The sequence below is a fragment of the Athene cunicularia genome (assembly GCF_003259725.1).
Source record: "Athene cunicularia isolate RWA chromosome 3 unlocalized genomic scaffold, athCun1 chr3_part1, whole genome shotgun sequence".
NCBI classification, from domain to species: Eukaryota; Metazoa; Chordata; class Aves; order Strigiformes; family Strigidae; genus Athene; species Athene cunicularia.
In genome coordinates this window covers 58,033,151-58,047,384 of record NW_020799097.1, presented here as the reverse complement: position 1 = coordinate 58,047,384, position 14,234 = coordinate 58,033,151, and the positions used below count along the sequence as shown (strand labels likewise).

The 14,234-nt window shown below is 45.0% G+C and overlaps 1 protein-coding gene across 2 annotated transcripts; it reads right to left on the bottom strand.

The window, feature by feature from the left end:
* Positions 1-2,720: 2,720 nt before the first annotated feature.
* On the bottom strand, positions 2,721-14,228 carry HEY2 (hes related family bHLH transcription factor with YRPW motif 2). Of its 2 annotated transcripts, XM_026845971.1 has the most exons (5): positions 14,093-14,228; positions 12,866-12,944; positions 12,672-12,755; positions 9,914-9,995; positions 2,721-4,949 (listed from the first exon to the last, which is right to left on the bottom strand). In XM_026845971.1, exons 1-5 carry the CDS (start codon positions 14,173-14,175, stop codon positions 4,270-4,272), a joined length of 1,008 nt encoding a protein of 335 aa, XP_026701772.1. In that variant the 5' UTR covers positions 14,176-14,228; the 3' UTR covers positions 2,721-4,269. The 2 variants fall into 2 exon arrangements, with proteins under 2 accessions (XP_026701772.1, XP_026701773.1); XM_026845972.1 differs by lacking the exon at positions 12,672-12,755.
* Between the last annotated feature and the right edge of the window lie 6 nt (positions 14,229-14,234).

The following is a 14,234-nucleotide window of genomic DNA, read 5'->3' as shown; positions in this document are numbered from 1 at the left end:
TGTAACTATTAAATCAGGCAGGTCCCTATGCATATGACCTCAGGCTATCTGTGCCTATAGAAGCGGATGACTAATGAACTGTTGAGCTGGTAACAGTCGACTTCAGACTTCAGTAGTATGTTCTGATGTCGTATTTTCTGATGAAAAGATACTTGTGACCTTTTTCTATTATAAAGAAAGAACTTTCTCATTTACAATAGCCCTAAGAATTTGCCAATATCCGTGTCCTAGGCATCTGCAAATGCCCTTATCTTATGACATCCTGATGGAAGTATCATCTTTCAGAATAGCTGCAAACAAACATTTTGAAGGGTCACACTAAGGAGGGAGGCAGCAGCATGAACTGGCACCTCCTGGCAGTTGTTCAGGCAGATGTAGTCACAGCCAGGATACGATTATTCTGCTCTGAATATATGCATTCAGCCCACGGCCACAGTAGCCGGTTTTTCTTCTGGGGCAGTACCTTATGCTGGATTTCCTCCACTTGCAGAGCACAGGGAGGACAGGCAGCACCTCCTCCCAGTTCTCCATCTCCTCTCTGGTAATAATCTTCCCTCGGTGCTGTGTGGCGCAGTCCCACAGCTACAGCAGCCTAAGTGCTTTTTATTTGCACTGCTGAGGGCTAAGGTTTCGAGCCTTCTAATGCTGAGTGACAGAATTGTTTTTTAGCCTTTTCCTCTTAAGAAAAACATTCTAGGAAATTGCATAACCTCATTTGATCGTCTTGATAACTGAATATAAGGTTGCAAACTCACCCCTTGAAAAGTTAGTCAAAGCCAGATATACTGCTGAGTAAGCAGAACGATTTGCTTTCTTGTGCTATGTGCTATGATCCTAAATTAAATGAATTACAACCTTTTTTCATCCTCCAGGTTCATTCATCATTGAATGCAGAATAAAGGTAGAAAAGGGCTGAAGTAAGGTTGTGTGTGTACAGCCACTAGTCCTACCTTTTGGATCTTGGTTATGCCAAGGAGACAACTTTCCCTTCATCTGTTTTAAAAATTGCATAGACTCCTTCAGCTCTGACCTGTTAGCACAACTACAACCAAAGCCATCAGAAGCTATTACCCTCCGATGTTTTTCCAACAGCACACGTGAAGTATGCTTCTTTTCCATTAATTTCTCACTTGGGAAATCTTCATCTGCTCTCCCAGAGGTAACATTCCCAACAGAGGCTCAGGGCTGAACTGGCATGAAGGCAGAGCTCCTACCTCATGTGCTGGTCCCTTCAGGTGTTTCAGATTAAAACAAAAACAAAACCAAAGCCAAACAAACAAAAAAACAACCAACCAACCAAAAACCAAACCAAAAGAGAGGGCACATCAAGAACTCATCCAGTGTCCATGAATTTGGTCTGTTTTGGGAGAGTGAAAATGGGATAAGCCCAAACACATAGGCTGCAAAAATCCATCTGTGATGCATTGTTTCAAGGTGCTAAAGTAATTATACTTTTATCTAAACAGTTTCTTGGAAATATTTATTCAAACTTTTTTTTTTTTTTTTTTTTTTTTTATGTCACATTTGGGGCAACAAATGGTAATGTTCTGGGGCACATCAATTAGTTTGAAGTCCTTAGTGTAACCAAATCAGTGGCTGCCCATTTTTTAACCCGGTATGATGCGTGGGAGACCACCTACCAGACACTCAGAGGGCAGGTTAATAGTTAACAGCTTAAAGTCAAGTAGGGTTGCAATTACTCTTTTTCATGTAAATAAAGCCCACTTTTTATTTACTTGCCAGATAGCTAATGTAATCTTCATTCTTGAAAGCGCTCATATGCAAAGTGAATGGCACCTGAACCAGATGCTGCTGAACATGCCGGTATAGCAGTGCAGCATTTGTGTCCTGAGTCAAAAAATGTTTAACAAACAACGAAACTTCAAAGAAGTTCAAGCATGATTTACAGCTCAGGGTTAGAGAGTCTTCCTCCCCATCTTTTGTCCGTTTTCTCCGTGGGACAGCATGCTGTTCAGGCAAAATCACTATCCCTCCCTGCCTTCGTGCCAGAGACAGGCTGATGCAGGAGGGGATGGGAGAAAGGGATGATGGGGAGTGAGCCACTGAGCTGAGGCTGCATTTTGGTGAGGGATGAAGTCTTTGTCTGGATATAGGGTGGTCACCTGTTTCTGTGCTTCAGTTTTATCAGCTGTAATTTGAGCATAATAATCTTTTAGTGCCTTTTGGACATGTGAAAACTTGTGCTTATCCTTAAAGACAGAGCTTTACACAACTTCTGTGGACGGCCTTTGCAGATCTAAGATGAAATAACAAGCCCTTGCCTCAGAGAGAACTGGTAAATGAGAAGACCAGAACTGGAAGGAAAAACTACCCTCTCACAATCGCAGATATTTAATGCTGTCAGTGGGTTAAAATTTTCCCATTCTAAACAGAGGCCCTTAGTGAGGATCTGAAGGAAAGCTTAACCTAGAAACCCCAATGATTTTTGGGTCTCTCCCAGATGGACAGATGGGTTTGTATTATTAAGCGTATTGTCAGTGCAGAACCAGTTTACAAGACTGAAAGCTGATGATGCTTTACTGTTTTTTTCTGCCTATTTCAGAGCATGCTGTACAAGACGGGCTTCCTGGCTAAGCGAGGGGAGCAGAAGAGGATGGAGCAGCTGAGAGGCTTGTTATCAGTGGCAGAAACTAACTTTGAGCCCACGAGTATTCCTCAAGAGCAAACAAAAACTGCAACAAATAATCCATAAAACGCAGTCAAAAAGGACTTCGTTTAATTAGTGATATGTAAAGACTTTTGCATAGAAAAAAGGTTAACAAAGTAATGCATAAAAGACCAACTAGGTACAGTATTTTTAAAACAAATATTTTAAAGTACATTTTGCATAATGTTTAACATTCTCAATGCTTATTGCTTTCTCCACACAGCAGAGAAATCAAGTGCATAATAATACATGCTGTGTTTTATTTTTTATTTTTTTTACATAAAATCTCTAGTTCTTGAATGGATGTATTAAAATACTTAGGTTATTTTAAGTCACTGTAATAAAAAATGAAAGCAAACCATTTTATGCAGCACTAGTTGTCTGGGTATTGACAAAATAATTTACTCACATCCATCCCCTTTAATACATTCATTTTGGTTTGGAATCAAACCCACATTACAATGTTGGCGTGTTAATAGCCAATTTAAAAATTGTCCCTACCATAACTTCATTCATACCCAGAGTGATCGTTCTCCCAGAAGTTGATAGTGAAAAGAAGAGGGATCTTGCACAGAACTGGCTAAAAGTAAATGTCCAAATACAGCTAAATAAGTTAATTTGAACTCTTACAACACTGAGTCTCTTGTATTGACATGAATTGACTGTATCCAAGTGTGCACACTTTAAATAGGTGGTTACTTCTGGGTGCATGACAAATTCACTGTTTGTGCAGATAGAGCTAGCACCATATTTAAGCCATGAAAAAGGGTGCCTCAAGGCTCACAGGCAGCGCTGAAATGTTCATTAATCCCAGCACTGATAAGATAATTGCTTTTACCAGTGCTATGCTAGATGTCACAATTTGGCAAGTCTGTACAAAGAAAGTGAACTAAGGAAGTCAGAACTAGGCCTGTCAAACTGAACATTCTTCCTCGGCAATCTTTTGGCTAAAAAACCTCTCCCCTTCAAGAGCACGCTCTTCCCTGGAAAGGTATCCCAGTTCTTAAGTTGAATGCAGGATTTTGCCTCTCTCTCATACCATTTCCATACCTGTGCAATGTTATTTGTTTTAGCAGAACACACATATATATAATTTTATTTTTATTTATTATTTTTTCAATGTCAGGCACTTATGAAACTCGAACTCTTTTTCTATCCTGGGGAGAGCTGGTAGGTGCGATCCCTCACCTCTCTGCCAAACAAGGATGCATAGCTGGAGAATTATTAGTTCTAATGTCTATGTTTTTCCCAGGAAACCTCTACAGGCCGATATGGTCACACTGTTACGAAAGCCATTGCTGCTCCCTCAAGGTACCTCCAGCAAAACAAACTGAGAAGAAGAAGAAGAAAAAAATCACCCGGTGTCCTCTCCGACACCTGAAACGAGGAGGATAGCTGTGCCGCTCCTCGGCGGGCTTGCCGGAGCCTCTCAGGCCCTTTGGGTGAAGGTGGCCGCTTGGCCGGGCTGAGCAGGAAGGACATGCCGAGTCCCAGAGGCTCGGGTGTGGGTGCGGGTGTGTGTGAGCACGTGGGGGTGTGTGTGCACGTGTGCGTGTGCTGAGGGAGAGGAGGGAGCTAGACCGGGAAGGGAGAGGGCAGACTTAGAAGGCTCCAACTTCAGTCCCCCAGGGTCGGTATGGTTTAGTGCTACCCCCGCTGCCAGCCTGCTGAGGGCTGGCAGTGGCGGATACGGCCAATGGAGGTGTGATGGCTGTCGCCGCAGCCACGGCGGCGGCGGCCGCGCTGGGGGGAAGCATGGGGAAGGCGCCGGTGAAGGAGAGCGGGAAGCTCTGGGCAGCAGCCGTAGCTGCCGCTGCTGCGGCGTGAACGGTAGCCGAGAGGGACAAGAGGGAGGTAGAGAGAGGAGGGACGCAGGGAGCAACACTGCCAGCGGAGGGGACTCTGAGGGTGGCATCGGCATGGGCGAAGGTGGCCGTGAGCAGGGCAGAGCCATGGGGGGGCACCTCCGAGGAGAGTCTGCACGGGGCGGCATCAGAGGCGTGAAGTCCGTTCGGCTGCAGCAAAGCGGCCGGGATGTGGTGAAAGGCAGCTGCCCAGTGGTGAGGGTGCAAGGGGTGGTGGTGGTGGGCCATGGAGGAGGTCATGGCGGCAGCTTCCCTCTGAGAGGCACAGGTGCTCAGGTGAGACACAAGTCTAACGCGCAGGGGGTCAGATGTGTCGAGACCTTCCACTGAAGTCAGGTACCTCGCGACTTCTGTCAAGCACTCCCGGAAGCCAATGCTCATGAAATCCATGGCCAGGGAATGAGCGTCAAAATAGCCTGCAAGGGGAGGGAAAAAGAATGTTGAGTGTCAAGCCAGCTTTCCAGCCGACATTAGGTGACACAGCTAACCCAGTCCTTACTCAGCTGGGCTAAGATTTGTGGGTTAAGATTTACAGGTTAAGATTATGGGTTGATCCATTTATGGGTTATGATTTGCAATGCGAAGTTTGTTCTCTGATCCACAAATGATTTGTGTGACCATCCCTGTAATGCAATAGGCTGCAGTTGCTTTTCCAGACAATATACAAATGAAAAGAATTAAGTCCATAAGTACTCGTGATACTTGAAAAGATACACAATGCCTCTCCCAATATTCCTCAGCAAGCTGCTGCAGTGCAGTGTTGATCCTGCACGCGTGTGTGAACGAGACGTTTATCCACACAACAAAACAGGCTGGAGATCAGAGAGCCTGCATGTACTACCCTGCCTTTTCTTCCCTGCACTGGCATTCATCATAATGCTCTCAAACTGTTTCCTGACATTGTGAGATAGTTGTTGCAACTGCTGCCGGGGTCTCATCTACTTCACAGAGTCATTAAGACAATATGACATACGGTGTTACTTAACTACAAACTAAAAACATCTTGTCATGACTCTGCACACACACAATAAAAAGCTTTACTGAGAAAACGTTTTATGTAATGCCATTGCTAATTTGGAGATGGAAGACTGACAGTCATATGGCCCATGAGGTATTTCAACAAACAGCAACTGGAACTCCATAGGCATTACAAAAAAGCATTTGAAAAATAAATTGTCTTATTAAATGCACATGAAAAGATATTCCCTTTCTAAAAGGGTCTAGCATCAAATCTAGTGCTGAAGTTGCAGCTCTTTAACCACAAAAACCTACTCCAGTTTTTGGAATTTTCCTATTTTAGTTTAAAAGTAGTCTCCTCAGGGAAATATCGTCCTATCCACTCCCAACCTGGCACAGTGTTTATTCCTCTTGCTTTCAGTGAAAATTTTTAGGTATGCATGACTAAGATGTGTATTAGTGTATAAAAATCAAGTGTCCTTATTATGGAGGAATACAGCAGCAATACCTGCATTAGGCCTTGTACTCTCTGGCATGAAATAATCTCTGTCTTTCTGAAAAATGCTAGCACCTCAGATGGCTTTTTTCACTTGTATCAACTTTCAAGCTAGAAAGGAGTGTTTCTGTCACTGCTCTCCTGCATTATAAAATTAACCTGCACACATTTATAGGTGTCTCCTCAAATCCCCTGCCTGCTTTACACCCCTTCTTGCCAAATTAGAATGGTGCTTTTGCTTCAGGCCACCTTGCTCATCCGAGGCTGTACCAAACCCAAGAGAAACACTGGCTTGGCCAGCAGATCAGTGAACATGAGGGGTCAAGGACTCGTGTCAGCAAGCAATGATTCCTCCCAGCATTTCTTCTGCCAGGTCCACTGTGACCAAGCAATCTGTGGAAAAGCCATGGTTTGAGTGAACTCCTGAGAACCAGATGCCAGGCAGGCCAGCAGCAGCAGGCTAGCAGGGTACCTGCTCAGGTGCCAGCCAGCCTGGCATGGGGACTGCCTCCACACTGGACACTCCAGGACCTCTGGCAGCTTCAGAGGGGCTGACATGCAGCCAAAACCACCTCCCGGCTCTAGCCACGAGTCAGCCAGCCTGGGAATCCTGAGAGCTCATGGCTCAAACCAGGGCTTCCCAGCCTTCCTCCCTCCAGACAGGAGCAGACAGGGGATGTGGTTGTCACCAGTTTCCCCTGGGTCTGAGCTGCTGGCTCTGTGACGAGCCATCCCAAAGTCCTGGTGATCCTGGCTCCCTCTCAGTCTCCTGTGGTGGCCGATACATAAAAACAGAGGGGAGATCAGAGCTGGGACTCCCAGGCTCCATTATGTTTTGATTTTGATGGTTATCCTTCCCAGGTTTCCCCTTTGCTGGCTTCCCCCTTCTGAGAGAGACTTACAAATGTTGTTTCTTTTTTCTTTCCAAAACCCAAGAACATCCTCCACCACCACTCACATGCATACACACCAGCTTTTTGTAATGAATGGGAAGTCTCAGGTTTACTTCAGCTATCCTGGTAACCCACCTGCTCTGTACGAAGGACACTAAGTCATTTGAGCTGTATTAACTGATGTTGCTGACCCAGGTGTCAGTCATTCAAGCTAAATTTGCAGTGAAGCTGCAATAAAACCACACCGAGGTCCCAGCAAGTGACTTGCTGTTGACAAATTACTTCTCCCCTGTGCTTGCTTGCACCGTCAGCCAAAAGCCCTGGCCACAGGCCAAAATAATAACTCAATGTGAACAGCAGACCATTGCCTGCACCTGTGTCTGGGTGGCAGAAACATGGAGTCCACAGAGGACCTCAGAAGTGGCAGCCTGCCTGCCCCAAGCAGCTCCAAAAAGCAGAGAAGGGACAGGAGCCACATGTCTCATGCCCACCTTGGGTTCAGCACGCTGAGGAGTCGCGGATTCCACACCAGCTTGCCTAGCCCCAAGCATTCCCCATTGTGGGTACCCTCCCATTTCTGCATGAGGAGGAAGAGGATGAGCTCTCCTCAGCCCGTGATGCAGGGGAGCATAAGGGTATCAGGACCCATTTCACCCTGCTGTGATAATAGCTTGTGTCCGTAGGAAAAAAGATGGAACTAATTTTTTTTTGCTGATCCAAATAAGTTTCTGGCTCAGAAGATGAGTTACAAACTGGGAATAACTACACTTGCAAATAAAACAAAAATCTGCCTTAAAAACACCTTAAGAAATTATATTTAAAATTATTATTAGGTTGCAAACTAAAACATTAAGAAATAAGGAGATGCAAACTTAAATTTTGCCTGGTACTAACTCACAAATTTCAAGTTTCTTAATCCATGCAGTGAGATTACTTGTATATCTGGGTCAGAAGGAGAAGACCAAGTCATAGTATTTGTGAAACGATCGGGTATTATATTGATGTGTCACCCACTATGGACCATGGTGTGGGAGGTGGCTGTGAGCATAAACTGGGATTGCCTCTCCCGGCACCCGACGCTTCATCCTTCCCTGTGCTGCTGCCCCCTGACAACCGTGGCAGGGAGAGGCATGGCGGTGGTGGCAGACCAGGGAAGAGACGTCAGGACTGCTGGCAGAATCCATCTTGTCCAGCCACAGCTGGAGGTTGGGCCTCTCTTAAAACCCCTCTCCGTCCAGGAGCAACAATCCCAGGCACTTCATCCCCTGCCTCACTAGCTGGGCCACCTGACCTGACCTAGTTATAAAATAATCACCCACATAATTTTTTTGGGTGGGGAGGCAGGGGAAGGAGGGTTCCTATTAAATTAGGCCTCCCATCAGGTTCACCTCCTGGCCCTCCCGCTGTCGGTGCAGACATCGGAGGGGTGGGAGCTGCTGCAGCTTTTCAGAGGAACAACGTGCAGCGTGAATCAGGGGTCAGGTTGGGATAGTTGAGCTGCACGTCACGCGGGGAGGGTGAAGCAAAACAGCCACCGCTTCCCTCAGCAGCAGAGCGTTGTTCGCCCGTGCACCAAGCGAGACGGAGCCTGTGGAAAGCCAGCATGCAACCACGCAATTAAAGCCAGCACCATCACGCACACGCACAGAGGATCTGATTTCAGATTGCACAAGCACGATCAATTCTGGCATTTCGCAACTTTCAAGAGCGTAGCCTTACCGACTAAACAGTGGGCTTAAAAGGATATTTTTAGATATAAAAATTAACTTTTAAAAATTTTGCACATTTTCTGAGGAATCGAGAGGCATGTCTGTTATATGAAGGGCAATAAAATTCCTTTCACCTCTTCTAGAACAAGTTACCCATAAATTTTAAGCTTAAACGGACTCACAGCAAAAGCCTCTTAACACCTAGAAAATATGTATGTCAGCTTGGTGTTAATTTTCACAAATAACAGAATACCAGTCTTTCCTATCACCATTTGTTTTTAAGCATGCACTGATTATAAGCTGAATTCTGGAATCGCTGTGAGGTACAGAAAGGAGCAGTATTTCAGTCACGGGCTAAAAACTTTTGAGTTTAATCAAAAAGGAAGAGAGAGAGCAACAGATGCCTCTGTTCTAGCCTTTACGTATATGGCAGAATGTGTCAACAAAAAATCGGCTGGTTTCCATTGCACCAATTTGAACCATAACCCCAGTTGATAGCATAGGACACGGGACCGTGCTTACAGGAGGCCAGCAAGTTTTTACTCCAAATAAGTTCCAAAATCATGACTATACAGAATACCTCGTGGGTGGCTGAAACCATTTGGCCTCCAGCCTCGAGGCTGTCAGCTTGCACAAGCGAGGTACGCTCGACTCCCAGCAGCTGGCTGATCTAATGGGTCAGCCAGTGCAGTCCCTGTGTCACGCCAGCACCCACTACCCAGGCAGCTTCCCAGACCTCTGACACACAAATACAGCATATGAATACGAGTGCAGAGAGCACTGCTAGCCGTCTGCCTGTCTGCTTTATCAGATACCTGGGGCTGCACAGAGCAGGACTGGGCTTTGTTCTGGTGAATGAGACGGTCTAACCTGGCATTTAAAAGTCTTTCCAGAACAAAGAAAAATACATAAACAATAAAGAAAGTTCCTCTCCATCCACTTCCTTTGGTATAGCTGCTGCATAGAGAGGTTTAGCAGCAGTTTTGTGCCACACAATTGTTGCCACAAACCTCCTGTTTATGTTTGGTGTTTGTGTATTTGTTTTGTCTCCTTGTGCAGATTTCAGTGCTCTTTGGAAGCCCCAAACAAATCTCTGACTGGGCTGCCTGTGAATGAAGCCTTTACTCCCACAGTGTTATGAAAGCAAACACAAGCCCAGGGTCAAGTGCTTCTTTTGTCCCAGTAGTTCTTTCCCACGAGTTCAATCCTGCCATTAGCATTGATTTCCACTCCTTTAATCTGGAAATGCCTATCACAGCTCCTCAAAGCACTTTTTTTTCCTGAGATTTCCCCAAATATTAGAAAAGAAACTATCAGCTCCTTACCTTTACCTCCCGTTGCCTGCAGCATCTTCAGATGATCTACTGTCATTTGCAGTATTTCCGCTTTCTCTAATTTGGCAGATCCCTTTGAGATAAGAGACTCATATAAATAAAGGCTTACAAGTACTAGAAACTTTAATTTGATATACTTTCCACTGAGCTCAGCCTTATGGTTTCAATTTCCCCTATCATTAGGACATTCTCAGCTTAATTCTTCCATGAGCATCTGCCTCCCAGACTTTGTCTAAGGACTAATGCTGTCTCCTCTCTAGCAGCACCAGCACAATTTTGCTTTATTAAGGCTATAGCTTAGCATAGCTCTGACCTTGAAGATGGTGTATAGATGACATCTTCATGAAATGAGAGAAATATGTAACTTTCTGGACTTTCTTTTTAACAACAAACACAAACGGAGGGCAGGCAGGACAGGTCTGCACAGTTATCGACGAAGACTCTGCTGCAACACTTTTTTTCTGCTTTTACCAGTAGGTGTCCCTGTGGGCACACACCCAGAAGTACCCTCTTTCTTAATCGCCTGTTAATTTTCGACATGTCATTTGGCTGCTGAATATTCTATTCTCATTCTGGACCGAAAAAGCAACCTCACCATCCACAGTATTTTAAGTTAGGCCTAGTTTGCAGGGACATGAAACTAAAAGAAAGAGTTTAGCTCCTCTGTCAGTAAAAATCTTTTCTGTTGCTGAGGGTGGCTGACAAAACTACAATAGGTGCTGGAAAACTATAAAATACAACTCAAGAGGTAGTATTAATATTAATCTCAATAAAACTATTTTGCATGGTAGCATTCCCTTCAAATATCTGTAGCACATCCAGAAGACTAAGTTTATCGGGCAAATGTTACTCAGTGCAAGAAGTCATCCCTTGGCATCAGATAAAACCAGGGCTGCGCAAGCTGAAGCCACCAGTGGATTGCATCCTGCAAGCCAAATTTTTCTCCTAGTTATCATCTGGGCCACCTCACTGCTGTCAGCCATCCTGCAGCCTCAACCAGCTTCGCCCAGGTTGCACCCGTGGAAGTTAGATAAGGCTTGCACACCCTCCTCCACTGCCCTGCTTTGCCAGCGCCGATCTCTGCGAGGGGCTCTGGAGAGCAGAGCTGTGATTTGGACAGGGAGGGAGGGAGCGAGGCGGAAGCGAAACTAAACCTCCAACTTGGAAACTTCAGTGAGCTGAATGTCAAGGAGCTGGAAAGGGACTCATGACTTTGTCCTTGGCATATTGCAGAAAAATGGTGGGGCTTTCTGAACAAAATACAGAGCACACTCATTTTTACACCAATGCATTTCTTTCAATCCTCTTACTGCTTTCAACGTTTTTCTCATACGCAGGTTGGTGCGTGTGTGCATTTTCGGTCAGAAATCACCATTTTATATGCGACTACATCCTGTATTTTTCTCAGACTTCATCTTTTCCATAGACACAGTACAAGCCGTCTCAGTGAGAGTGACTAATAGCTAAAAACTGCATGGCGCTGGGTAATTTCCAAAGGCTCTGTAGGACTTGTTTTATAATGTTTGTGGTTTTCAAGAAGTAAACAATAAAATGGGACAAACAAACGTTGTGTCTTGCCCCTGTTTATCTAGCTCAAAATACCTCTGTCATTCCATTTTGACAGAACCTACAGAAGGGCACAGTTACAACTACTAGTTATTAGAGGCGTACTGCAGGTGACACAAGTGCTGCTCTCACCACAATTACAGTATTTAAAATTTCTTCCTAGCTTTTGTTCAGACCAGGGATGTAACAGGCCTAATATGGTGCGCTGCTTGCCACGCACTTACCACTGATGTTCAGCAGTGGTAACTTGCAATCCAGCTCTCAAATTTTATTTTCTGTTTTTTTATTTTACAATTACAAGGAAGTCAAGTTCTTTATTTTCAGTTGGTTCCTTTTTATTGAAACGTGGTGTCAGTTGCACATATCCATAGATCTTCACATACCTCCAGTAAAACAGGAACAAGGCTAAATATTAAATCAAAACCCCAAAACTAAAAATCAAGGTATGGAAAAGTAAATAAAAATTTAAATTGAATAGCATAAACAAAATGCCCTTTTCTGCAGGATAGATTGTATTCTAAGCTTTTGGTCTGTAATTTCATGACCAAGGGGCAGAACCAAAATTAGCTGGATCCTTACAGCCTTCCCACTGAATACTTTCTCACTGAAAGTCTTTGAACGTATCACTGACTTCACCAGCTCACATGACGTGGGCCTATTCCCTCTCCTAATGACCTGGTTCTAAAGAGTAATTTTAAAACGTGGATAATCCAGACTGTCTGTTCCTTTTTCAGGAAACTGGTTTGATTACTTTGCAACTGAAATTATAGATTAAAAAAATGAAGGTTTCTTAAAGTGGGGGCAAAGGAGATTATATTTAAAGATTTAGACAGAAGGCTAATTGACATAAAGGTTTGGGGGAGTTGTGCTCGTTTGTTTTTTTTTTTTTTAAATACGGAGTAAAGCACATTTTTAACAAAACCACTACTGGAATTCATCGAAAGAACAGAGGCAACATGAACACAGTTACCCTTAAGGGAAAAACAAGCCAAAGAATGGAAATGTTTTTCAGCCTTATAATGAATTATGTTTCTAATAGTTTTGCCACAAGAAAGCATTTTATTGAAATGCCTGCTTTGTGCCAGATCAGGACACATATAATATTATTTTAATGAGTTTTACAAGAGAACTAACATTGCCAGATGAGATACAAAATTAAAAAAAAAAAAAAAAAAAGGCTTACTTGTTTTTCAAAAGCAGTTGGCACAAGCCGCCTCAGCTCTGATAAACTGTTATTTATACGATCACGGCGCCTTTTCTCTATAATCTATTCCCAAAAAAACAGAACACATTAAGTTTATAAAAAATGTTGAAGGGCAAAATCACAGCACACATGCAAATTATCACACGGGAAGAAGAGAATTAAATGCAACGTACCCCTCTTCTTTTCTTTCTGGCCATGATCTGAGATGTTGTTGTTGGGGAATTCGATCGAATGACAGAGCTATTACTTTGCCTGTGAAACAATAAAAGTCTGTCAGGTGTTGCACAACTTGACACTGCTCTTTGAAGACACCTTAGGTCACTGTATTAAGTATGCATAATCCCTCTCATGCCATTTTCAATGCCTAGAAGATGCGCTTTACACTGCACGGTATTTTTAAAGCGAGAGAGAGACATTTCATTTTTTAATGCCCCAGCATACATTCTGAATTGACAGAACACTCTGTTGGAAATAAAGCCCCTTTCTGGAGACAGTTCACTGTCCAGTACAGCAGATTTCCTTTCTCTCACATATAAAGCCCTGCCTACCAAATACAGGCTGGAGAACCGAGTCCAAAACGATGTCAACCATCTCTATATGCTGTCAGCGGTGGCAAGTACATGTGTCCGATGGCACAACGTCTGCCTGGCCTGCCAGGTTTTGACATTCCTGCCCACCGCTACACCAGTCAATAGATGCTCAAGTACAAAACCAGTTGCCCAGCCCGGGTCTGTTGCAGCGTCCTGCATCAGGGAGCAGAATTCGAAATCCATTTTTAAAACTACACCAGCCACGAGTAGGAAAAGGCTTTTATTTCGTCGTGAGCGAGCAAAAACATCCAGTAGCTTTTAACACTTATTTAGCCACTGATGTGGAAGATACGGGGCTCCAGTGTATGTGCCTCTAAACCGGCAAGACCAGCTCTGAAGACCAGCACTGACGCCGCGGCGGTCCCGCTGACCCACGCACCTCGGCCCACCCTCGGCTCCCACGCGGGGTCTGCTGAAGTTCAACTACTGTGGATCCCACAGCTCGGTTCCCACTGGCACCGATTCCCTTCGGTTGTTCGGCCTGCTCAGGAGCTATTTTGGGAAAGATCTGATTGGAAATGGCAAATTAAGCGGAGCTAATGAACTGCAGCCTGGTGGCTCACAAGCTACTTGAGTGCTCCGCACAATTTGGAGGCTCGGGCAGCTAGACCGCGGGGCAAATTCATGGGGGGCTATCAACAAGCTGTGAATTGACCTAGAGGGGGGAGAAACCGTGTGCCCCCCTCCGCCCCACCCCCCGAAGGGGCGGCCGGGTTTCCCCCTCGCTCTGCCCCATCTCGGGGCGCATCCCGGTCCCCGCCTCCGCCCGCGGAGACGGCGGCCCCAGGGGGCTAGGGGTGCCTCACTCACCCCGAGTAGTTGTTCTCACTCCCCACGTCTATTGTCTCGTCCATGTCGCTGTCTGAGGTAGTTTCCTCGCAAGGTCGCTTCATCGTGGGCACAGAACGCGGCGCCGCTCCTAGCCGGGGTGGGGGCAGAGATAAATAAATCC